The sequence below is a fragment of the Bos taurus genome, chromosome 20, assembly GCF_002263795.3.
Source record: "Bos taurus isolate L1 Dominette 01449 registration number 42190680 breed Hereford chromosome 20, ARS-UCD2.0, whole genome shotgun sequence".
Lineage (NCBI taxonomy): Eukaryota > Metazoa > Chordata > Mammalia > Artiodactyla > Bovidae > Bos > Bos taurus.
Window position 1 is genome coordinate 2,680,461 of NC_037347.1, and position 27,283 is coordinate 2,707,743.

The window sequence follows — 27,283 nt, forward strand, 5'->3', positions numbered from 1 at the left end:
TGAGAGGCTCCACCCAGCCCTCTGCCGGCAGGTCCTGCAGCTTCCTCTTTCCCACAGAGAGAGCCACTCCATCAGAGAGTGGTTGTGTGTCTGCATCCCGGGGGTCAGGGCTGACGATGGGAAGAATCTCAGGGACCTGGAAGACTATGCCCTACTTGAAAGCCCAGCCTGAAGACCTGAAGGCCCGGTCCTAACGGAGTAAGGAAACGGGTAAGGAAGCTGCTGGCCCCTCTTTGCTTGGAGCGAGAAAAGGGCAGGCGAGCCAAGTCTAAGCCCGGCAGGGAGCCGGGGAAGGGGGCTGGGGCTGGAATTTGCGGAGCACCTCCTTTGTACGAGGCCTCACCGCTGTCTTAAGAACTTTTCCTTTTATTAATACAGTGGAGGGAACTCAACTTCAGAGAGAAGTTAAGCAATCTCAGAGAAAGCACAGAAGCAAGATCAGAGCACCTTTGGTCCAATCCTAGAGCCGCAGGTCTTCCTCTCTGTGTCACCACCCAGGACACACACTGGACAAGTCCAGCTTCTGTGAGTTCTCAAGGTGGACCTGTGGTGATGATGTCTCTCCTCACCTCAGCCTAACTCAGGTGCCACACCTGCTTTCCAACAAATGGTTCTGTCTATGCAGAAGTGACCGATGACAGGGGCACAGTGCCCATGGAGGGATTTGCTAACATGGCAAATTTCAGCTCAGTTCAGTTCAGTCGCTCAGTCGTGTCCGATTCTTTGCGACCCATGAATCGCAGCACGCCAGGCCTCCCTGTCCATCACCAACTCCCGGAGTTCACCCAGACTCACGTCCATCGAGTCAGTGATGCCATCCAGCCATCTCATCCTCTGTTGTCCCCTTCTCCTCCTGCCCCCAATCCCTCCCAGCATCAGAGTCTTTTCCAATGAGTCAACTCTTCGCATGACAAATTTCAGTTCTCAGTATTTGTGTGATGGCGATTCTGGGAATGGGAGTGGAGACCAGCACATACTGGAATTACTTCTGCTTCATGGGGTCGCAAAGAGTCGGACATGGCTTAGCAACCAAACAACAACAACTGCTTCTCAGAGCCCATCTAGAAAAAGGTGGCCTCAGTCGCCTAGGTGACCCTGAGGTCCTGTGTCTGACACTGTCCTCCCCGAGGTGATGCCAACCTGAGTCCCCTCGGAGCGACACTACAGTCAGCTCACAGCCTGGGTATGTTAGAAAGAGCTTGAGCTTTGGATTCCTGTAGTCATGGTGGAGTCGCCAAAGTCCCCTGGAAGATGGAGAAGGTAGAGGAGAATGAAAGCAGGTGTTTGTTGAGTGCTTTCTATTCCCTTTTGTTAGATGAGAAAACCAATGCTCTGAGAGGTTAAACAACTCAGGGGTGCCTGAATCCAAAGTTCAAGTTCTACCAGTGGAAGTTGGATCTTGGCAGAGATCCCCTCAGAGGAGGGTAAGAGTGCATAGGCTGCCCCTACTCAGGAGTGGATCTGAGTGCCTGAGTACCATGTTCCCTACAGACGCAGGAGGCTGGTGGTTCCAGCCAGAATCTGTGGCTGCAAGACAACCCTCTGGGCACTGCCCCCTGGTGGCTCAGTGCACAGCTCTGCCAAACGCCATTCCCCGAGTCTGTATCACAGCTGGTGGCCCAAACCTCCATTCAGGCAGTCAGGTATGCAAACTGCCACCTAAAGGTTGGTGCCTCTGCCACATGGGACGAGGGCACCAGCTGCACTTGCCACTTAGGCCATGCTGTGAATACAGAACTCCATCCCAGAGATGGGTTTTGTGGAACCCAGTTTAACTCCAGGACCTGAGGCCTCTCTTCCCAGATATAGCACATAAAAGAGGGGCTTGGAAGACCTGGGTTCAAATCACAGGCACTTTATGGCCATGTGACCTCAGTCAAAACCTTTCACTGATCTGAGAGTCAACTCTCGAAATTAACACCTACTGGGTCAGTTGGTGAGAATTAAATGAGATTAATCACCAAGAGTGGCACCTAGCAGGCATTTAGAGGGCTTTCTCCTTTTCTCTGTTCTTCCCTTATAAAATGAGACATTCTCAGCACTGTAACCAGAGCAAGCAGGTTGAGATGGGATCACCCATCCACGTCTAGCCTGGGTAAAGCTTCTCAGAGCATGAACTCTTTGGAGCAGATTCAAAGGCTCAGGGCCCAGACATTCTGTCTTCCTAACTTAGGGTTGACCACAGGAAACACATGATTCAGCTGGAGTCTTGGAGCTGAAGACTGAGTGTTTCCAACTTACTTGACTGAGGGTGGTACCTTATGAGAGAAGAAAGAGTTGAGACATATCCCAGATGAGAATGCAGCTAATTCAGGCCAGACTAGAAAGAAGTTGTCAGTGGCCATGGGTTACAGGGAGAGACTAAGTGCAGTAAGTAGCAGGGTGTCCGTAGACGAGACTCCACCTCTGTCCCCACCATCTGGAGGGCCCCTGGCCTCCTTCATTCACCTGGCAAATGCACACACATCCTTCAGGAACCCGTGACCCTCTCTATGGCTTCCATCCTAGTGCTGTGGCACCGTCCCCCATGGAGCTGGCCGCGCGCTTCCTTTGTGTTCCCTCCTTGAATCCCTTTGCCTCGGCCCCCGTCACAGGACAGTCACCGGGAACTCAGGTCTCCTTCACTGCTCACGCTCCTCTGTCCCCAGCAGACCGCAGCTCTTTGGGGGTCTCACATGAGTCTGATTCATAGGAGGATCCCGCTAAGCCTTTGGAAAGTTGAATGAAGGGATAGAAGGCATGGGAGTGCTCCGTGGACCTTCTTAAACATGACTCTGGGATTAACAGGAAGGACAAGGGTCGGGGAGATGCACTAAAGGGAGAAAGTGTGATTACAAACGTTGGTGGATCGATAATGGTGATTTTATGGCTGGTATTGTTGGCGCACAAGCAGGAAAAGACTGAGGCAGGGAAATATGACAGAGTGCAGATTTATAGGAGTTTACACATGTGCAGAGATGTTCATTATTGGCTTTGTAGCAGTAAAAGATTCAGAAATAATTTAGTAACCATATAGGACATGTGTTATATAAATGTTAGTACACTGCTGCTGCTGCAGCTGCTGCTAAGTCGCTTCAGTCGTGTCTGACTCTGTGCGATCCCATAGACGGCAGCCCATCAGGCTCCCCGTCCCTGGGATTCTCCAGGCAAGAATACTGGAGTGGATTGCCATTTCCTTCTCCAATGCATGAAAGTGAAAAGTGAAAGTGAAGTCGCTCAGTCGTATCCAACTCTTAGCGACTCCATGGACTGCAGCCTACCAGGCTCCTCCATCCATGGGAGGAGCCACGGATGGAATCTTATGAAATATCTTGTTGCCATCACAAACAATGAGGCAGATCTATAGGAATGACATGGAAAGTTCCCACTGACATTGGGAAAGAGTATGTGTCATGGTACAGTGGTTAAAAGTACTTGTAGGTCAAATATACTTCAACTTTTTAAAGAAATATGAAAGTGAAATAACCATTAAAAAAAAAAAACATAAAATGCTAAAAAAAAATAGTGCTTGGCTCAGCTTGCCTGGATTCAGTTCTGTTCTTCACGTGCTATATAACCTTGGTATTTTCTTATCATCTCTAAGCCTCCGTTTCTTCATCTGTAAAATGACAATGGTAGTAACTACCTCAAAAAGTTGTTGTGAGGATTGAAGAGGTTCTTGGCATAGTAAAAGCATGCATTCAATATTTAATAAAGATTTGCTTTTATTATTAAGTGAAAATGTATGTAGCAAAAACTGTATGCCATCATTCCAGTTTTGCTTTTAAATCTTTTTCTTCATGCAAAGATATATGTGTACATAAAAATATAGTGGATGTGTGCGTAAAGCAACCGTTAACAATTGTTATCTCGGATGTATGAGACTAGAGAAGTGAGGGAGGGATTTACACTATTTTTTAAGAGTTAATTTTTTCAGAACTTTTAAGTTCACAGCAAAACTGAGCTCCATACACATACACAGCCTCCTCCACCATCAACATCTCCCACCCTAGTGGTACGTGTGTCAAATTGATACACCTACTTCAATACATCACTGAAATTTTCACGTTTGACTGTATACATCTCTAGTTCATTTCCATTCCTAGAATAAACATGTGTTTGTTTTGTAAGTAATGTTAATTAATGGCTGATTTGCACCCTGAGCCCCAGAATGGCAAGACTCTAGAAAGTGACCTTGTTCACAGAGACTACCAAAGAGGTCAAATTTGGGACCTGAGCCCCGCCCCCGCCCTGAGGACCTCTGCTGCTGTCCCCAGAGTGACAGTTCGCAGGCTCGCCTGCCTGGGTACCTGCCTCTCCCAGAGACATCTGACAGCAGTCCCCAAACCGAGGAGGCCAGCCCCTAGGCCGTGCCTCCCCTGACAGTCTGCACGCACATGATGCTCACCCGCACCGGCTAAGCAGCTTCAAAGCACCAGGGAGCAGGTCCGGGGGTGGAGAGCAGTCCGTGACTGGGTCTTGAGGCTGCCAGCCCTGTCTGTGAAGCCTCTGACATTCACCAGCACAGAGACATTTCTGGGAGTGCTGTATTCTCATTGCAATACAGGGATAAACCTGCCCATCTCACAAGGCCATTGTGAGCACAGATGAGGAGAATCTATGGGAAAATACCTAACATGTTCCTTGGCCCATGGAGGTCCTCAGGGAGTTCTCATTTCCTGCTTAACAGTCCTAGACCCTCCGATATACAGCATGGTCGGAGGGGAGTATGTGGTTGGGATGTCCTTCCTGGAAAATCAGGACAAGGACAGGGTGAGCACTGTCCTGGGCTCTCCACACATGCACCTCAGGACGCACCAGCTACATTTCTGCTCCGGAGAACTGCTCGCTAAACAAGTCCTCAGCCTTTATTTGAAATGTGATTCTCCAACGAAATTGAGTGAGTTGAAGCAATATGGCTGAATCTAGAGCCTGTCATACAGAGTGAAGTAAGTCAGAGAAAAACAAATATCATATATTAATGCATATATATGGAATCTAGAGGAATGGTACCGATGAAGCTATTTGCAGGGAGGGAATAGATGCACAGATGTAGAGAACAGACTTGTTGACACGGTGGTCGGGGAGGAGGAGAGGGCATGAGCTGAGAGAGTGGCACTGACGTATATTCACTATCGTGTGTAAAACAGATAGCTGATGGGAAGCTGCTGGGTAGCGCAGGGGGCTCAGTGTGGCGCTCCGTGATGACCTCGAGGGGTGGGGTGGGGGTGTGGTGGCAGGGAGACTCAGGAAGGAGGGGATATATGAATACATGTGGCCGATTCATGATGTTGTACAGCAGAAACTGACACCACACCGTGAAGGAATTATATTCCAGTTTTAAAAAGTGGAAAAAAAATGTGATCTTCCAAAATGAAGGCATTCCTGGATGACATGCAGGGAGGAGCTGCATGTGGGTGTGGGAAGAGGCTGCCCCCAACAGAGGTGGAGAAAATGCTGTACCTGACCCTCCAGGAGGGAAAAGCTGGGCTGGGTGGAGGTGCGCTCTGGGGGTCGGCTGCCTCCCACCTGCCCCATCTGCTTCCCCAGGTGGTTTCTTCTTCGGCCTCACGCTACACGTGCCGCTCCCCAGCATGAAGCGCAGTCTCCACCTGACCTTCGTGTGTCTGAGTCTCTTCTCTGCACGGTGAGCTCTGCCACCCACAGTGGCCTTGGTCTGAACTGCTCTGTGTTTTGCACTCGGTGGGAGGGGTGGCAGTCCTTTCTACTTACCGACGACAAGACAGATCCTAGTGCCTTCACCCCGCTGACGCACCAGGACGTACAGTGTCATGCCATGTTTTTCCGTCTGGAGAAGTCAAGCTTCCAAAATGGTCAGAGATGGATAAATCCCTTTTGTTTTGGGGTGAAGGTTTTGAGTGTTTCCAAATTACCACGACATTATGATACATGGCAAATGCATAATAAAGTGGGGTGAGATAGAGATATGTTTAATTCAGCAGCTGAAAATTGGAGGGTTCTCTTTGGAAGAGTCACTGCTGGTACATGAGCACATGCACACGTATGTGCGTGCTTGTGTGCTCAGTTGTGTCTGACTCTTTGCAACCCATGAATTTTCCAGGCAAGAATACTGGAGTGGGTTGCCTTTTCCTACTCCAGAGTCCTGACCCAGGGATCAAACCTGTGTCTCCTGCGTCTTTTGCATTGGCAAACAGATTCTTTACCACTGAGCCACTTGGAAGCCTATATAACCACACACATACATGCAAACACAAGCTCAAGTTTCAAGTTTGTGTGTGTGCATGTTGACCCGCACATCAGCACACATGTACACTGACACCTGTTTTCTTCTGCAGGATGTGCGTCCAGGGGAATCAGTTTAACATCGAGGTCAGCAGAAGCAACAAGCTGTCCCTGCCTGGCTTTGAGAATCTCACAGCAGGATATAACAAGTTTCTCAGGCCCAATTTTGGCGGTAGGTCATTCTTTTTGCCCAGGACATCAATTTGAAAGGAACAGGACCAGAGATAATATGCAGATAAGGGTTTTGGGAGACTGTAGTTGACTGCTTTTTCTGATCTAACAGATTGGCAGTGATACAAACAGCTGCCAGTTATTTTTCATGCTGCTTGGGAGAAAGCAGTTTCTCTGGTCTCTCCACCTGCAGGATACAGAAATCCTTCTCCCCAGGGAGGACTAGAGCTTCCTCACTACCCCATACCTGCTCTCTGCCTTCTACCTGCACTTCTGGTATCATTACTCGAGAAACCCACTATGTCTCACCAGGACTGTTCCACCTGTTCTTCATGCCTCAGCCTGCCACCTCAAGACTAACCCTCTACTCTGCCATTCGGATGACCCACCTGGGCCCTTTGCTGCTCAGAATACTTCCTGCTCCCCAGTATCTCCAGCCTAGAGTCCAGAGCCCTTTGCGTGGCACACTCGGCACTTCCCAGCCCCACCTCTATCTGTCTGTCAACCTCATCTCCCCAGCTTCTCCCCGCTATGCCCTTATACAAATGTGCCCCCAGACCTCCTTGGCCTCTCTGGTCTCCATGGTTTTTGCTCAGACTGTTTATCTGCCAAGAAGAGGTTGTTCCAATTTGACTCCTGGTAAAATGCCAGTTTTCCTTCATGTCTCAGATCAAAGGCTTCCTCTTCTGAGCAGCCCACACAGATTCCTCCAGGCCTCATGCCCTTTCTTCACACTCTATTTTGAACATACTTGTAGATCATAGCTGTCACCGGGTGCTACTGTCACTGGCTTTATGTCTGTCTCGGCTCTAGGCTGAAATCCCTTGCAGAAATCCTGCTTTATTTATTTCACTAGCCCCAGTGGTATCTCAGTGCTCAGCAGGTAGCAAGTTGTCAATTAATATATCTTGAAAAATGAGGCAAGGATGGAAAGAATGAGGCCACCACCTACCTCCTTCTCACAGGGTCTCAGCCTCTCTGTTTGTAAAATGCAAGACTGAACAAGGTGGTTACTAATGTCTTGTTACCTTGAGTAGTAGAAAGAGCCTTGGAGTTGAATAAACCTGAGTTTGGCTCCTGGCTCAACTGCTGGGCAAGCATCTTAGCTTTCTGTAACTAGGGGGCATATCATCTACCTCACAAGGAAGAGTGAATGAAGTGTTTAAATATATCATCAGGATGCCATCTATTTTAATCCCTTTGCCTTCCTGCTCCTCCCTTCAGTTGATATTAATAAAATTCTCAGGTCAGATCTAGGATTAGTGGGTTAGTCCAGGTCCTCTGAGGAGCAGACAATGAGAGGGGATTATCCTTGCAAGATATTTATTGGGGCCATATCTATGACAAAATATGGGGCAGGAAAAGGAGGAAGCTGGAAAGTTGAAGGGGAAAAGGGAGGGAGGGAAGAAAGGCTAGTGGAGGTGCCTTAGACCACAGTGCAGTTCTAAGCGTGTTCAGAAAGTCCACCACGGAGTCCTTGAGCAGAAGTTCCCATCACAGGAGTCTCCCATCTCTGTGCCTCCCAGGAGCAGGCCTGCCTTAGTATTCCTAACACGTTCAGGCCCCAGTGGGATGCAGCCCATGGGAAGTGTGGCCTCTGAACAAGTGTGGTGAAAGGTTTCAGAGCACAGCAGCTGGGGCCACCCATACCCCTTCAGGTGGAGATCTGAGAGACCCAGCTGCTTATTTGGATTTGAAGTCCTTAAGTTAAGGGACCTTGGGGGGCTTCCACCTCCCCTAGTTTTCCCAGGACCAACTGAATGCTAATGATAAGCCTGGGAGTGTGCACATCTAGTTAGATTTGCTGAACAACTTCTCTGCCTCCCAAATGCCAAACAACTGGGCCAGAACACTGCCCTTCTTGTTGCTGGCTCGTGGACCAACAGGGTGCAGAGTCCCTGGGTAACATACCATTCTGAGCCTGAGGTGGCCCTCAGGGACATGAGACGCACACCCCCCTGGGGTGGGATGGGGCAAGGGGTCCTCAGTCAAAAAGAGGGGAAGGCACACCCCCCACCCCTTGTCATGAGCCTTTGGCACTCTGCCTCCTAACAGAACCTACATGTATGAGGCAGTCTCCAGGCCCACGGAAGGGCTGTAGTTCTCTGGAATAACGTCTGTCCACGCTGGTCTAGGACCCTGAGGTCCCTGAGTGACCAGACCTCCATAGGGCTTTTCAGGGACTGAGCTTGGCAGCACGGGTCTGCAAGCCTCTGCCCAGGACCTGGCCTTGACCTGTTTCCTAGGAGAAAGCTGCCCTCTGGTGGTACTGCTCACTTTTCTAACTCACAGGGAAGAAAGAACAAACTCTGGTCCATAAAGCAGCCAACTGAGGGAAAGCCGGGACTAGACTACCTAGAAACAAACTAAACGTACAAGCCCACAGTGAGCCTGAGGCGCTTGTACATCTTCGGTTCTCCATGTTCCTCGGGGTGGCAACCAGCGCTGACCCACGCCTGCCGTGTGCCGAGCTCTTACAATTGATCCCATGACCTTCCCAACCCCACCCTGATGACCGACATTAGTAGCTCTATTTTAAAGATGAGAAACTGTAAAACAGAGAGGTTTAGCAGTTTGTTCAAGGTCACACTGCTGGGATGTGGCCACTCTGACCCTAAGCTTCTCTTCTTGATGCAACACCTTGCTGCCATGAGGGTCAGAGAGCCACTTAGCACCTTAACTCCTTCAGCACCTTCCAGGGTCTGCCCTGAAAGATCTACCCCTTTCCAACCAAGTATTCAGTTAATTATTTTTAATTGCACTGGCTTTAAAACTCCAATTCCAAGTTCTTACCTATACCCTGCAGCTTGATTTCCTTCAATTAATAATTAGGCTGCTCTCTGATTTCTCCCAGTTTGATGTGGTGAAGCATTTTGAATTCCACCTCTCCTTCTCCTAGTTAATGTGTTGTCACAGTTCCCTGAGGTACCCCCAGTTATTATCCCAAGTAAATGCTTTCCACCTATTAACCTGATGAGGAAGGTTGTTTCTTTTCCAGAATTAGCTAACATCATGGAAGAGAGGGGTTAGGGAAGGGAAATGATATTTACCAAGTGCATGGTATGACATGATAGAAACCATGCTGGGGGCTCTGTACACATAATTATTTCTGAGCACCTTCTGTATGTCTAGCTAGGCAACCATTCATGCATATTCTGGCTCGTCACCTGCAAAGAAGCTACCACACACCTTCTCTCATTTAACCTTTTCCATGACCCTCTGATGTCATTAGCATTATTCAAACCTGCGGGTGAGAAAGCTGCAGTTCTGAAAGGTCTGCTAACTTCCCAGATCAAAACTCACATCTTCCTGACTCCTGGACTTTTGTTCCACATCTCTAGTCTCAGGGAGAGTAAACATTCCTGGCCTGGCCACTGAGAATGGTGGCTCCCATTCTTCTTCACTTCTTCTTACTTCACTTGAGAGGTAAGACAGGCACCCTCAGAAGTCAGGCCCATCCGCCCAGACTCCAGGATTGAGGCCCAGCATCTGTACACCAGACCAAATGGGGATGGTTCTGCAATTGTAAATAGTTTAAGGTGCCTGGAGAGCACAGGAAGAGGAGAAAGATGTCACGAGGTGAGTGGAAGCTCAACCATGAGCAGTCTTGAATGCCATCTGGTGGTAAATTTACTTGGTTGAGGGAGGGAGATATATTTGTGTACAAGTTCCCAAATCTCTATTACATTTTGAAATAAATGAGTCCCTCACAAGCACCATAGGAAAAAGTCCTCCAAGTAAGAAGTAGCAGATACCATTCCATTCCTTCAATAAACACTAATGACTCTAATGTGGTCTCGCTTCCGCGTGTTTAGCTAAGTGTATACATGTGCGTTGCTTTTTCATACAAAAGAGAGACACACCCTGTATGGACATTTCTCCTGCGAGGGGGAGGATAGAAATTAATCTTTTATTTATAAGCTTCTAAAGTGTTTAAAATTTTGCAATAGATCACTGTTACTTTTGAAATTTTCCAAGATATATGTATTTCTTATGTGCATATTTGCCAAGTTGCTTCAATTGTGTCTGACTCTTTGAGACCTTATCTGATTCTTTGCAACCCCTTGGACTGTAGCCCACCAGGCTCCTCTGTCGATGGGATTTTCCAGACAAGAATACTGGAATGGGTTGCCTTTCCCCTCTCCAGGGGATCTTCCTGAGCCAAGTATCGAACCTGCATCTCTTGCATCTCCTGCATTGCAGATTCGTTACCACTAGCACCACCTGGGAAGCCCATATATTTCTTATATATATTTTTTATTAATTATTAATGTATATAACTATATTTCTTAACTGTGCTAATGTTACCGAATCTGTTTATATTTCTATTAAGGCTTTCTGTTTTTTCTCCATTCTTAGGAGAACCTGTTCAGATAGCACTGACTCTGGACGTTGCAAGTATTTCCAGTATTTCAGAGAGTAATATGGTAAGTGTGCTTCCCTCGCCTTCCACCTATTGAGCCCCTTCCCTGTGTTTTATGAGGAAGCCCATTCTAGCTATGCAAAACAGAACAGAGACTTATTGGAATGGCAGGAACTGGAGACCTATCCTGAAACTCAAGACAGTGGAAGATGCTTGTAAAACAAATCTTCTGAGTATCAGAGGAAAAGTGGATTCAAAGGCTAGGAGGCGGGGGGATGAGGGAGTGGGTGTGCTGGGTGAGGGATAAGAATGGGGAAAAATAAAATGCAGGGAGGAAGCCTAAATATCACATGGTTCCTCACAGAGCAGGAGACAAGCTGATGAAAACCAATAATCACGTAACTTTTTCCAACCATCTTCTCACTTAAGAGAACACATTTTAGGCAAGGTGACACTACAGGCAGTTTGCCATGAGAGTCCGCTGTAGACCCCAGGTAAACTGGGCAGCCTTGAAAAACTTACTGTGGCCTTTGTGATCAAGGGATAGTAAGTTAAGGCCCTGAACATACTCCTATGTGGCTCCCTTTGGGCAGTGGGTGTTGTTATCTGGAATAAATACGGTGCTTTGTCCTCATATAGCTGCAGGCCACCACCTCGAGGCAAGCTTCGTTCACCTCTGTCTACTGTGGCCTGTGCTCTTGATCTCAGTGGCGGTGGGGAGGGAAGTAAGACGGGACCCTTTTCCTTGCACTTTCTGAGCTTTCTCCTTCCGTCCACTTCCTCTCCCCGGATGCCCCTCAGGACTACACAGCCACCATATACCTCAGACAGCGCTGGACGGACCAGCGGCTGGTGTTTGAAGGCAACAAGAGCTTCACTCTGGATGCACGCCTAGTGGAATTCCTCTGGGTGCCAGACACCTACATCGTGGAGTCCAAGAAGTCCTTCCTCCATGAAGTCACTGTGGGGAACAGACTTATCCGCCTCTTCTCCAATGGCACAGTCCTGTATGCCCTCAGGTAACTGGGCACCTGTGACCTCAGGGTTGGAGGGGAAAGAGCGGGGAGGAAAGACAAAGGATGTTCTGACCAGTTTTCAGTAACCACCTCCCCTTCTCGTGGGCCTGCCTTCTTAGGTCCTTGTCCCCAGAGCAGAAGGGCCCTTTCTCAGTCCAGTTTGGCTCAACAAGTCTCTACTGAGAATGTGTGCTCCGTGCCAGCCCTGTGCTGGATGCTGAGGCCATGGGGCTGAATCAGATGTTGTCCTGACACAGACACATAAGCAAAGGAAGTCAGGGCACTGGGGGCCTGAGGCGGGAGTGGGACAGTGGTTTGGGGTGATGTTAGAGGAGGTTTTCGCAGGACTCTAAGCTGAGTCTTAAAGAGTAAAAGGAAGTTAGCTAGGAAGAGGGAAGGGGAACAGGAAGCGCAGACAGAGAGGTGATACAAAGAACTTCCTTTTCCTGGGCACAGCAGGGCAGTTGGTGGCCACAGAATACATCTCTACTTAGGTGAACTGTTCTCGTACAGATAGAAAAATCAAAGTACAGTCCTCCAAAGCCTCACCACCTGTAGTCATGGGTTCTGCTTTGCCCCTTCTTCAAATCCCCGAGGCCAAAACTTCCTTCCACCCTTCACAACTTCATCAAGTTGTTGTTTGGCGGCAACAGGAAGGATGCCCCTAAGGTGCTCCCTGGGGCAGCCTACAGGCAGAGGACTCACCACTGCCTCTGCCAGGGTTAGACAATGACTGCAAGCCAAACGCTGCTAGAGGCCTTCAGTAGAAGGCTAGGGACCATGGACAGAGGAGCCTGGGGGGCTACAGTCCACGGGGTCGCAGAGTCGGACACGACTGAGCGACTTCAGACATGCACACACAGGGACCAAATATTCATGAAAGTGAAAGTGAAAGTCGCTCAGTTGTGTTCAACCCCATGATCTATACAGTCTATGGAATTCTCCAGGCCAGAATACTGGAGTGTGTAGCTTTTCCCTTCTCGAGGGGATCTTCCCAACCCAGGGATCAAACTCAGATCTCCCACGTTGCAGGCGGAGTCTTTACCAGCTGAGCCACAGAGGTCAGCCCAAACCTCAACACCTTTTTCAAGAAGTCCAATAGACCTCTCCCTTGACCCTAACTCCAATTAATACTAAGGTGCCCCTTCCTTGCGTTCCCACAGCATGTGTGAGTGTGCATGTGCGTGTGTGTGTTTGTCTCTCTGTATTATTGCACGTAACAGTGCAAGTACAAGGATAACAAATAATGGATGATGGTTAATAGCCTGGCTCCAGAGTCAGACAGATTTAGGGCAAGTCCCTGCTCTCTGACTTTAGGCAAGTTTTTGACTCTCAGAGCCCAGAATAAACTGGATGCAGAAGGATCTCAAAAAAACCAATGAATGATTCTGTTTTGTGATATTGTTGCAAGTTTGTCTCTGAATTGCCAACATTCTAACTTTTTGCACTCTGGACTCTGGCTTTAACCAAGTCTCTCAAGTATTGCTTAGTGCAGAAAAACTCAGGACCGCTGTGAATGTGGGCACCAAGTCACACATTCACTCTAAGAGTCAAGGTGAAAGTTCTCTTGGAGTGGCCCTTAAGAGGGAGGGTATACTTTTTATAGCATCCTTATAACACTCTCTACGAACCCATTTTTCCTTTCTTAGAATCACAACAACTGTTGCATGTAACATGGACCTGTCTAAATACCCCATGGACACACAGACATGCAAGTTGCAACTAGAGAGCTGTGAGTATATGTCATGTGGGCCCCTTAGATGAGTTTCTGGGGTGACTTAGATCTGTGTATGTGTGAGGAGTGTCCTATTCATAGTAGACTTTCTCTCCTTGATGTTGATGACAATGGGTTCATCCCTTCTGGGTGTATGTCCAGAGAGATTTAGAGACTTTAAAAAATAAACCTTTCAACATTATGTCTTTGGGAGAGGACCCCTGTGCATTGGCACCAAGTATTTCCACCTACAACTAGACAGGACAGCAAAGCAAACAGGAGTCAATAGGACGAGGAAGGAGTCTCAGAAACTACTAAGTCATGGAAGCCAGGAAGAGCACAGCAGAAGAACTGGCAGATATACAAAACAATCATCGACCTTTATTGCAAGACTGCTTTAAACTTCTAAAATAAATTATTTGATACACATAAAGCTTAATAGCATAGTGCCAGTAAGTGGACATCCAAACTGCATCCTGGGGATTTGCTTATGATGAAGAATGAGGATTTACTCTAACTTGATGGGTGTCAGATGAATTCCTGGCCGTCTGAGTGATCTTGTGGTTCCTTTGTAAACCACTCCGAAATGCCTACCATGGGGAGGTGGCACCTGTGATACAAGTCCTAGGGAAAAAATGCCACAGACAATGATTATTAAGGCGTCAAGGTATGGCTTGCACAAGGAGGAAAAACTGTAGTCAAGCTCTGGAAACCCCTGGGTGCTTCTTACATGAGGACACTAGTGGCCAACATCTGAGAAACAGAACCATTATGAGACAGCGGTCATTTTTCAGAGGTAGACATTTAATTAAAGACTCGGGCAGGCAGATTAATTACCTTATTGATTAAATGCATGAAAAACCTTCTTGAAGCAATGCAGCTATTTGGGGGCAGACTAAAACTTGAGGTTAACAAAAAGAGAGCTCATTTTCAGCCCCATGTACAGAGAGCAATTGCCCTCCATGGGTGGCTGTGCTCATCTCAAATCTCAGGAGTGAGATTCTCCTGGAAACTCCAGCACTCTGCTTGCACAAATATTGTCACCAGTGAGCAGAGGAAGCTTTCCTTGACTCTGGGTTCAGAAACCTCACCAAGGGCTTTTTCCTGAATGCTATCCCTAGAAAAGAATTGATACCATACCACAATTGCCCATATCCACTCAGGGAAAGAGCAATGAGAAGGTAATGATTGTGAGCATTTACCAGTCACTTTGCCCACAAAGGTCCATATAGTCACAGCTATGGTTTTTCCAGTAGTCATGTACAGATGAGAGTTGGACTATAAAAATGCTGAGTGCTGAAAAACTGATGCTTTCAAATTGTGGTGCTGGAGAAGACTCTTGAGAGTCGCTTGGACATCAAGGAGATCAAACCAGTCAATCCTAAAGGAAATCAGCCCTGAATATTCATCAGAAGGACTAATGCTGAAGCTGAAGCTTCAATATTTTGGCCACCTGATGCGACGAGCCGACTCACTGGAAAAGACTCTGATGCTGGGTGAGGGCAGGAGGAGAAGGGGGCGACAGAGGATGAGATGGTTGGATGGCATCACCAACTCAATGGACATGAGTTTGAGCAAACTCCAGGAGATGGTGGGCAGGGAAGCCTGGCGTGCTGCAGTCCATGGGGTCACAAAGAGTAGAACACAACTTAGTGACTGGACAACAACCCCACCATCAGTTATGAAAGCAAAGTATCTAAGTAGAGGCTTGTATAACTTACTTTTTTAGATACTTTTTCCCTTTGGGATTCCAGACAAAATGATACAAGCAGTACAAGTTGCTCTGACTTATTTCCACCTTTCAGCTGTTATGAACGACAGTGCTGTGAACATTTCTGTACAAGTCCTTTTATGGACATGATTTGATTTCTCTTGGACGGATACTTAGGAGTAAAATGCCGGGTCAAATTTATGTTTAATTTTTCAAGAAACTGTCAAATCGTTTTCCAAAGTGGTTGCACCATTTTACATTTCCACCAGCAACACTCTCACCATCTATCACTGTCTGTCTTTTTCATTACAGCCATTCTGGTGGATGTGAAGTGGTATCTTACTGTGGTCTTGATTTGTGTTTCCCTTAAGACTAATGATTTTGAGAATCTTTTTATGTGCTTATTAACCACTCATCTGTCTTCTCAAAGGTATCATCTGAGGATTAAATGAGATGATAATGTTGTAAAGCACTTAGAAAGGTAATTGATTACTAAGCGATAGATATTATCATCATCATCCATGGGCTTTGGTATTAAACTTTCTTGAGGTCCAGTACAGGTTTGTTTCTCATTTGCTTTGCTGTCCTGAGAAAGTTATGCAGTCTCTCTGAATCTGATCATTCTCATGTATAAAAGGGACAAAGCATTACAGTTCCTCAATTCTAAGGCACAGCATGTATCGAATAGGAACACTGCAGAAAAAATGTAGGCTCTAAGCTCTACTTAATATATAACAACTGTGAGATCCATTTCAATTTCATAAAATGTAAAAAAAAAAAAGTTTTAAATAATGAAGAAGTATATAGCTCTACTTTGCAAGCTTGTGAGAATCTTAGAGACATAATATGTAAAGGACTTAATGTAAATGTTTAATAAAAGGTACCTATTATTACTATCACCAACTATATTAGTAAAACTGCTTTGAGGTTTATCAAATACTTATGTTTGCAGACATCAACAAAGTGGATGGCTGAAAGTTTTTTGGGGTTCTTTTTTTGTTGTATTATGCCAATATTAAAATATGAACAGGCCAAATGTCCCTGAGAACCCCCTCCAAATTAGACTGTCCTGAAAGGCAATAGCTACTATAGATCTTTGTGAGTTCACAGATACGTGTTCAAAAATATCATTTAAATAGTGATAGAGGCCGTTTCTAGTTACTCATCATCTACTAGGTGTATACAATGCTTAGCGCAGGACTGGTTCTCACTGACGGTGAAAGGCCCCAGCAGGTCGTCTCATTCTGGGCACACACTGTAACTACGCTTGAGAAATCATGCCGGGCTTTGCGTGGGATCGTCCACGCATCAAGACAGAGCTTCTGTTGTCTCTGCCTCACAGCGTTTTCCAGACCAGTCCAATCTGCCACCTTCTTGCACTGATCAGGGCACTCTTTCACTCGGCAGGGGGCTACGATGGGAATGACGTAGAGTTCAGCTGGCTGAGAGGGAACGACTCTGTGCGGGGACTGGAGAACCTGCGGCTTGCTCAGTACACCATACAACAATATTTCACCTCAGTTACCAGATCACAGCAGGAAACAGGTAACTCATAGGACAATCTGCACAAGGGCAATGTAGCCTAGTTGTATTCTGAGTCAGAAATATCACGTCTTTTTCACTTGGCCCCTTCTGGGCCCAAGAACCCCTCTGTGATATGCCAAGCGTTTGGGCTTGGCACTTCTACCTGCTTCACACCCACTACTGAGGTGGTCCCAGGGGCTCACAGTCTAGTGAAGCAGGTGTCCTGGAAACCAGCAGTGATGCTGCAGGAACACTGTGACAGAGTGAGGCACGAGAGGCTCGCGGGTGGGGGCATCAGCAGCCCCGTAAACGCCATACTATACAACCACAATTTCTTTCATTGAAACTATAATGACAGTTCATTGTTAACTATGTTTTGGTGAACAATGGATGGTTTGAGGCAAATACAGCAAAGTTAAACATCCCACAGGGAATGCCAGGTGAGTAGGGTTGATCTCTTATCCCTTGTTCACTCTATCAGGAAATTACACACGACTGGTCTTGCAATTTGAGCTTCAGAGGAACGTCCTGTATTTCATTTTGGAAACCTATGTTCCTTCCACTTTCCTGGTGGTGTTATCCTGGGTCTCGTTTTGGATCTCCCTTGACTCAGTTCCTGCAAGAACCTGCATTGGTAAGTAGTTCCAATGGGAGATTTCTAAGAACTGGCTTATTAGGTCTTATTTTTTTTAACTTTCTGCCATTCTTTTATTTGATATTCACAGGACAGTTCTAGGAGCTGATTTCTTGAGAGATAAAGAGAGACCAGGAATAGTGTATTTTTAAACTTTGTTTTACAGTGACAGATAAGGAAGAATGGTTATTTTGTTTACTGAACACCTCCCTCCAGTGAGAAGACGGAAATATTTAGAAAGTCGTATCACTCACACCTGTACAAGATGGGCAAATCAACTCTTTTCCAGAAGCCCACAGCCTTTTCAGAATGAGCTCTGCCCCATTTCTGAGTCCTGTCCCCACGCTGCCAGCTCTTGAGTGGAGACAGTTTGCCAGGTGGAGAAGGCAGGTGCACTGACCACTGTCGTGGGTACATTGCTCACTTTTTCCCCAGGAGTGACCACCGTATTGTCAATGACCACACTGATGATTGGGTCCCGTACTTCTCTCCCGAACACCAACTGCTTCATAAAGGCCATCGATGTGTACCTGGGAATATGCTTTAGCTTCGTGTTTGGGGCCCTCCTGGAATATGCAGTTGCCCACTACAGCTCCTTACAGCAGATGGCAGCCAAAGATCGGGTAAGAATTTGAGGACTCTGTGTATAATTCATCACCTGTGCCATATACTGGTCTGTCGAGAAAACCAGGACCTGGTTCCTGACCCCCAGGGATTCACTTTGCACCAGTGATTCTCATCTTGTTCAATTGTGGGAATCTGACAGTCATGACACCTTTTTAACAAGACTACTCTTTTTGCCAATGAGATATTAATATGCTTAATTTTCTCACAGAAAATAACTGTTATCTGTATGCAACATAAAATCACAACCATGAGAACAAGCATCCATGAAAAACCTAGGATCAAATCAAACATGATCAGCTGCTTATAAATTCCAGATTAATATGTATTTACTATTTATTCTTTTGTTGCCTTCTTGTTTTCTTAAATTATACAAGCAATGGTTTACAGAAAAATGTATGGAAAAATTAAACTGTGGCAAACTTCATGATTAGCGTATTTTTCTGCTAACAGGGAGAGACTCATTATCTGGCTTAGCAGTGAAACACCATGGTTCATCTCTCAGAATAATAATAATGATTATTATCAATTGAGCATGTATGTGCCAGACATAGTCACAAGCTCTTTGCAAATATTATGTCATTTAAAATGCTCATGGTCATCATGTCATGGTCATGTGCGCAGTCATGTTCGAGCCTTTGTGGCCCCATGGACTGTAGCCCACCAGGCTCCTCTGCCCGTGGGATTCTCTAGACAAGGACATTGAAGTGGGGTGCCATTTTCCACTCCAGGGGATCTTCCCAACCCAGGGGTCGAGCCCACATCTCCTGCATTGGCAGGCGGATTCTTTACCATCTTGTAGACACCTGTTAAAAGTGCTCATAACAACTCAGTAAGGCTATCCCTATTTTTACAGTTGAGAGTTCTGAGTATGGGAAGATAAGTAATTTATTCAAGAGGACAAAGACAGGAAAAGGCAGAGCTGAGATTTGAACCTAAATCTGCTTGGCTCCAAAGTCTGACACATCTGTTATTCCCACTTGCAGTGGGCAATGGACCATGCCCTTAACTATTATTCTCTGCAGCCTCATGGAACCCTGGAATTTTTTGGAAGCCCAGTTTGATAGACATGGCCATACTAAAGCTCCTGCTAACAGGCAAAAAAAAAAAAAAAAAAATAGGGATCCAATGCAGAAGAGCTGCCCACCTTCAGCAAAGGGCCAGGATGTACAAGGTTTAATGGGGAGAAAAGGAGGACTCAGAATAGCCCAGAGATCCAGTTGACTTTTCTCTTGTGCTTGACTATCGTAAACAATGTTTCACACAGTCATAGTACTCAAGTACTAAAGGCAAATGATCATATGTGCCAGCCAAAGAATATTCATTTATTTTACTCCCTGTAGGCTTTCTTTTTTAAAAAATTATTTTTTAAATTAAATTTATTTTTTAAATTGAAGTAGAGTTGATTTACAATGTTATATGAGTTTCAGGTGTACAGCGTAATGATTATTTTTATATATACTACTCCATTAAAGTTATGACAAAACAATGGCTGCTATTGCCTGTTCTATACAATTTACCCTTGCTGCTTATATATTTTATACATAGTAGTTGAAATCATGCAATCCCATACCCCTGTCTTGCCCCTTCTCTTTTCTCTTTCCCTCCCATAATCACTAGCTTGTTTTCTCTATCTGTGAGTCTGTTTCTCTTTTGCTAGTTGTATTCATTTATTTTTTTTCACGTATAAGTGATATCACAGAGCCTTTGTCCCTCTGACTTATCTCATTGAGCATAAGGCTCTCTAGAGCCATCCACATTACTGCAAATGACAAAATTTCATTCATATTTATGGTTGGCTAATATTTCATTATATATATGTGTATCTCACACATTCTTTATCCGTTGGTCAGTTGAGCTACACTTGGATTGCTTCCATATCTTGGCTATTGTAAACGGTGCATCTCTGAACAGTGGAGTGCATGTATCTTTTTGAATTAGTACTTTCATTTTTATCTGGATATATACCCAGGAGTGCAACTGCTAGATCTTATGGTAATTCTATTTTCAGTGTCTTGATGAACCTCCTTATTGTTTTCCATAGTGACTGCACCAACTTACATTCCCAACAGTGTACAAGGATCCCCTTTTCTCCATGTCCTAACCAATATTCATTTGTAGACTCTTCGATGGTAGCCATTCTGACAGATGTAAGGTGATGTCTTATTGTTTTGATCTTCATTTTTCTAATAATTAGATATGTCAAGTATCACTTGCCTGTTAGTCATTCTGTATGTCTTCTTTGGAAAAATGTCTCTTCGGGTCCCCTGGCCATATTTTTGATAGTGTTGTTTTTTTGATATTCAGCTGTATGACCTGTTTATATATTTTGGATATTAACCTCTTGCTGTTCATGTCATTTGCAAATATTATGTCCCATTCAGTAAGTTGTCGCTTCATTTTATTAATGGTTTCCTTAGCTGTGCAAAACTTTTAAGTTTAATTAGGCCCCATTTGTTTAATTTTTGCTTTTGTTTCTTTTTGTCTTGTGAGACTGATCCAAAAAAATATTGCTATGATTTATGTCAGAGTATTCTCCCTATATTCTCTTCTAGGAGTCTTAGGGTTTCAGCTCTTACATTTAGATCTTTAATCCATTTTGAGTTCATTTTTGTATAAAATTAAATTTTATACAAAATTTAAAATTTAATTTAATTTTAAATTTTAATTAATTTAATTTTAAATTTTAAATTAATTAAAAATTTTCTAATTTGATTCTTGTAAACGTAGCTGTCCAGTCTTCCCAGCACTACTTATTGAGGTAACTCTTTTCTCCATTATATGTTCTCATCTCCTTTGTCATAGATTAACTGACTGTGAAGTGGATTTATTCTTGGGCTCTCTACTCTGTTGTGCTGAGCTGTATGTCTGTTTTGTGCCAGTACCATGCTGTTTTGATTACTGTATGTTTCCATCTTTGTTTTGTGTTACAGATTTTGTTTGATGTCTGTTTTGTTTGATATGAGTATTGCTACCCTGGCTTTTTTATCATTTCTGTCTGCATGAAATATCTTCTTCCATCCCCTCACTTGCAGTCTTTGCATGCATTAAACTTTTTTGTAGGCAGCATATAGGTGGGTCTTGTTTTTTAATTCTATCACTCACCCTGTCTTTTGTTTGAAGCATTTAGTCTATTGACATTTAAAGTAATTATTCCCTTCCATCCAGGCTTCCACATAACATTGAGCAGTGTTCCCTGTGCTCTACAGTAGACTTTTGGCGGTTATCCATTTGAAATATAGCAGTGTATCTAGGAGGGAGCTCAATGAATTGGGAAGAATGGATACATGTATATGTATGGCTGAGTCCCTTTGCTGTACCCAAAACTATCACAACATTGTTAATCGGCTATACTCCAATACCAAATAAAAAGTTTAATAAAAAATAAAATAACTACCGACAGTCATGTACCTACTGCCGTGTTATTACTCATTTTCTAGTTTTTTTTTTTTTGGTTCTTCTCAGTTCATTTCCTTTTTTGTTTCTTTTCTTATGGTTGAAGATTTTGTTTAATAACATTCTTACATTCCTTTCTTTTTCGTTTTTGTGTATCTGTTGTAGGTTTTTGACTTGTAGTGTCTACTTATTTTATTTTATTTTATTTTTTTTCTTTTTTTATTTATTTTTAAAAGAAAATCCATCCTGAACCCTCCTCCCTCCTCCCTCCCCATACCATCCCTCTGGGTCGTCCCAGTGCACCAGTCCCAAGCATCCAGCATTGTGCATTGAACCTGGACTGGTAGTAATTTAAGCTCAAATGCATTGTGAAGGAGCTGCATTTTTTACTCCCTTCTCCTACACTTTGCGTTTTTGATGTCATAGTTTACATCTCATGTGTCCTTCAACTGTTTTTTGCAGTTATAGTTGTTTTCACAATTTTTTTGTCTTTTAATCTTCACACTGGCTTAATTAAGTGGTTGAGCCTCAGTTCTTACTGTACGTTTGCCTTTCCTAGTAAAGGGATTAGGATTATCCCTTTCCTATAGATTCTTTCTTCTTTTCCACTTAGAGAAAATCCTTTAACATTTCTTCTAGGGTAAGTTTACTATTGATGAATTGTCTTAGTTTTTCCTTGTCTGAGAAGTTCTTTATCTCTTCTTCAATTCTAGATGATACTCTAGAATAACCTGGGTTGCAGGTTTTACCCTTTAGAGCATTGAATGTCACACTCTTCTGGCCTGCAAAGTTTCTGCAGAAAAATCAGCTGACAGATTTATGTGGGATCCCTTGTATATGATTCTGTATTTTTCTCTTGTTGCCTTTAGAATTCTCTCTTTATCGTTAACGCTTGGCATTTTAGTTATGTCTTAGTATGAATGTGTTTGAGTTCATCTTGCTTGGGACCCTCTGTGTTTCCTGTACCTAGATATTTGGTCCTTGTTTGGGTTTGGGAAGTTTTTAGTCATAATTTCATCAAATACATTTTCTATCCCCTTCTCTTTCTGGGACCCCTATAATGTGAACACTGATACACTTGATATTATCTCAGAGTTGTTCTCATTTTTTTTTACTTGTTTTTCTTTTTGCTGTTCTAATCAGGTGGTTTCTATTATTCTATCTTCCAGATCATTTATGTGTTCTTCTGTATCATTTAGTCTGCTTCATTCCTTCTAGTGAGTTTTACTTCAGTATTAAATTCTTCACTTCTTTTCTTTTGGCCACACTGTGCGGTTTGTGGGATCTTATTCCCTGACCAGGGGTTGAACTCAGGCTTTCGACAGTGAAAGTGTGGAGTCCTAACCATGGATATCAGGGAATCCCTAAGATTGGGTCTTTTTAAAAATATTTTTTAGTTCCTTGTTAAAATTCTCACCATGTTCATCTATTCTTTTCCCTAATTCAGTTAACATTATTAATAATAATGTTTTGAATTCTTTATCAGATATTGTTTATTTCTGTTTCATTATTTTTTCAGGGGATTTCTTTTGCTCTTTCAACTGAGATCAGTTTCTTTGACTTTTCATTTTGCTTAAATTTCTCTGCCTCTACGAGTTTAGGTGAAGCAACTGCCTATTGCGGTCTTGCATAGGCCTTATGTGGGTATGTCCCTACACAGAGTGCTTTTGCTGGGAAAGCTGAACTTGGTGTGGAAGCTAGTCATGTCTTTCCTCAGCATGTGCTGGCAGCTGTCACCTTGGTGGAAGGTGGGACTGCAGATGGAGGGGCTAGAGCTAGAGCCTGGTGTGTGGTGTGACTTCCTTTCTGCCCCGTGACCCTCCTCACCCTGTTAGGGTGGGATCTGATCCCAAGTTGCTGGAGCAGAAGCCCTGAGGATTGAGCTCATGCTGGCTCTATCCCTTTTAAATGTATGCTTTTCCCTCTCCCAGCCCCAGGGAGGTGCTGAAGGAAGGGAGGCCTACAGGCTGGGTAGGCTGCAGAGAGAGGTCCACGTTCTCTCTGATGTACTATCTGGGCAGGTACCAGCAATTGTTGCCCTTGCTCTGCTCGGGTGCAACCTCGGGTCCAGGTCCTCTTTTCGTTCGTAGCTGATCACTCCTCCGGCCTCTGCCACCCCAGCCCTGCTGTGAAGTCGCACCGCAGGGCAAGCAAGACCCATGTAGACTCTCTGTGTGGACTGGGGGCAGTGAGCTACTGTGTATCAGCCATTGTCAGAGGCCTGGGCTGCTTCTGATGTGCTGCTGGAGTAAGAGTCAACAACGGCTGCCACCACCCCACCCAGGCTCTGCCCTGGGATCAGGCTGCCTCTGCGTTCCACAGCTGAGCTTTCTTTCCAGTCCACGTGCTATATATTGTTCCAGCTATGGTGGAGAATGGCAACTCCATGGGATTGCAGGAACCATCATTATTTCTGTTTGTGTGGCAAAAACCTTAAGACACTGCTGATTTCTACTAACTTCCATAATCAGTTATTCCCTTCTCCCTGGAATAAAATGAAATCGTCAAATATCTACTAAATGCTTTATGTAATTTACACCATTTAATCTTCCCATCACTCTCAAGAGGTAGGTATTAATGTCATCAACATTTTGCAGGCAAGGAAATTGAGTTCTAAAGGAATTGGGGTGACTAAAATGTCACAATAGTGAAAGACAGAATGGGATCTGAACCCAGGTCAGTATCTTCAAAACCTGAGCAATTAACATTTAGCACCCTAGAGAAAGAAATGGCAACCCACTCCAGTATTCTTGACTGGGAAATTCTGTGGACAAAGGAGGCTGATGGGCTACAGTCCTTGGGGTCACAAAGAGTTGGACACAACTGAGCACACACATACACACACACACACTCGGCTCTGCACATCTAGAATGGGCAATGGTTATTCTCCCCATTATACAAGTTGATGGCTTAAAGACAGGTGCCTGTAAGCAGGATATCAGGACTGCCACGTCTTGCTTACCAGACAATGAAAACCGGTGACAAGTTCAAGTTTGTCTTCTGAGATAAGTTGGGCAGGATTGTTGATTATTTCACAATTCAAAACCCTAGTAATGTTGATCGATATTCCAAACTACTATTTCCTTTGATTTGTATGGTAAGCAAGGCACTCAATACTGCTCTCTCTTAAACCTAATTATTCAATATTAAGACCTCTAAGTATGTGAATTGATGTTGCTTAGTCACTCAGTCATGTCTGATTCTTTGCAACCACATGATCTATAGCCCTCCAGGTTACTCTGTGCATGGGATTTCCCAGGTAAGAATACTGGAATGGGTGGCCATTTCCATCTCTAGGAGATCTTCCTGACCCAGGGATCGAACCCACCTCTCCTGCATTGGCAGGTGTATTCTTTACCGTTAAGCCACCAGGGAAGCCCCACGTATATAAATACCCACTTACTTACTTTGCTAAGTCATCTGTCACACTAACCACCGTGTTTATGAACTAGGGGAAAGCAAAGGAAGTGGAAGAAGTCAACATTACTAACATCATCAACAGCTCCATCTCCAGCTTTAAACGGAAGATCAGTTTTGCCAGCATTGAAATTTCCGGAGATAACGTTGACTACAGCGACCTGACAATGAAAACCAGTGACAAGGTCAAGTTTGTCTTCCGAGATAAGTTGGGCAGGATTGTTGATTATTTCACAATTCAAAACCCGAGTAATGTTGATCGATATTCCAAACTACTATTTCCTTTGATTTTTATGCTAGCCAATGTATTTTACTGGGCATACTATATGTATTTCTGAGAAGATGTTGAACTGTTTGCAAGCCAAAGATCATCAATAAGCAACGTAATAAGGTAAATGATATTCTAAGCCAAGTGTGCACCCCAACTAATGGTGCCGCGAGTGACTAAAATAACATTTGAGCGTTTCCCCTCAAAGAATGGCTCACCCAACCATTATTTAAGCTGTGTACAAGTCCCAGCACCATGTCTTTTAACAGAAATATCTACCCATTTATTTTTTATTTTTATGAAAGACATCCCTATGGAGCCCAAGATTACAAGCCTACCAGGACTGGCTTCTCAGTGGCTCCCTGGTCTTCATTTAACTCATACAAAAGAGGAAAAGGGAAACTATTATGTGTATTGAGTCAAGTGGCAGAGGTTGTTTCTAAATTAATCACACATGCTATTTACTAAATCTCTACAGTGCTTAAAAAATACATTGTTGCTTAGTTGGGGAGTAACAGTTTCTAGTTTTTGGTTTTGATTAAAATGAAATGTGGGCTTAAGTAAATTAACTGAAAGTCAGTGCAGTAAATACCAAGATGAGTTTTTAATATAGTGTCTATTGCCACAGCAGAACTGTCCACATATTCCAATAAGTCCTACCATTGAAAATCAAATATAAATGAAGAAAAATTTAGTGGACCAATAATCTCAAACATAAATCTCTCTTTTATAAGATATAATGGATTCCCCAAACTGGGAGAGCTCTGGGGCTTCATTCCCCCATTTGACATGTCTTATCATTTTACTATTATATGCAAGCCTATCCTAAACAATACTGAAGCCGTTTCCCCACATCATGGGAAAAATGGAGGAACTTTTAAAAAACTTATTCTAAGAGTCTTTATACAGACTATTGTCATGAAGCCTTGCAGAATCAAGTCCAATTCTATCTGCTGCTTCAACACTGAGCAACAGTTTGCCAGCAGCAGATCCCCTGCATCCTTCCATGAGGAGCTTTTATCCCTATGCTCTAATGACAAGGAAGGATGCTTATTATAATAGATAATGAGCTGCATCACCCAGAAACAAGTGGCTTATCACAAGTGGCACCTGATCTTTCTAGCTGGACTACTTTGAGTGGCTTATCCTGCCTCAGTAGGAGAATTTTGATCCTGGGTCCAGAGCTTTCTGAGTCAGTAGCTTGTTACAGAACAAGGTGCTGCAGGTGAGCTATCTATTCCAAGCCCAGCCACTCTCACCCTAACAAAAGAAACACCTTATGTGCATCCCTGCCTCCTGGCCTCGCTCAGCCGAGGGTACCATAAATGGTAATTTGTGGGTGTGCCATGATAAAGGCCCAATCTTTTAAAAAAATCTTGCCATCTTTAATTCTTTAGCTTCCTTTGCTAATGAATGTATCCTTTTACTTTTCCTTTCAGAAATAAACTATGGCTTTGGAAGATCATCTCTCTCCTATCCCTGTACCACAGGCTCTCATTCTTTCCCCCTTTATGATACTGCTAACAATTCAGTTTCTGTGGGTTTGATCAACTGAGGTTTTTAAGCAAAATGTTTCTGATGGGAATGGAAGAATTAAAGAGGTGGATGCAACTGTATGGTTCAATAATATTTGTGATTCTTTTTAATAAAGATTGAAAGGAAATATCTGTTTTGAAACTCCAGTCAAGCACTATATTTTTTAAAAAGGTATAAAGATGTGAAACTGTGAAATAAATATATCATATCAGCTACATACCAAGTCAAGTGGTCATCTATAGAACATGTTTAAGATCCCATTTTGAAAAGTTGTTCATCATAATACAAACTCAGTGGACTCACACTCTTCCATCCTCATATTCCCTTCATCCTAGACCATACACATATATATTCACACACACACACCCCCCTCTACTATTTCCTACTGAGGAGGGTAGACACTCGTGAAATCGTCAGTGTCATTCTTTGACACCACTGTACCACTGTTAACTTGCTTTGCAGTTAAACAGCTAGGCCTGGTGATATTGAAAGACCTACTTCTCAAAAAATGTCCTAGATTCCCTTCCACATCTTCTCCATTAATTTTAAATTCTCTTTTGTTTTTGTTGAATGATATTTTTATAGTTTGAGAATATACTTTGGGGAAAAAAATTCTTGGATTTTTGTGTCACAGTGAAACTTATGTAGGTTGCAATATTAGAGCTC

At 44.1% G+C, this 27,283-nt stretch overlaps 1 protein-coding gene across 2 annotated transcripts; it reads left to right on the top strand.

The window, feature by feature from the left end:
• Positions 1-26,744, top strand: GABRP (gamma-aminobutyric acid type A receptor subunit pi). 2 transcript variants are annotated; one of them, XR_813589.4, is made up of 11 exons: positions 1-210; positions 5,530-5,626; positions 6,297-6,415; positions 10,774-10,841; positions 11,579-11,796; positions 13,443-13,525; positions 16,626-16,763; positions 17,224-17,376; positions 17,812-17,999; positions 24,849-25,204; positions 26,521-26,744. XR_813589.4 is itself a non-coding variant. In NM_001015618.1 (10 exon segments), coding segments are annotated over 9 exon segments (1,323 nt in total). In that variant the 5' UTR covers positions 94-210; positions 5,530-5,573; the 3' UTR covers positions 25,152-26,741.
• Positions 26,745-27,283: the final 539 nt, after the last annotated feature.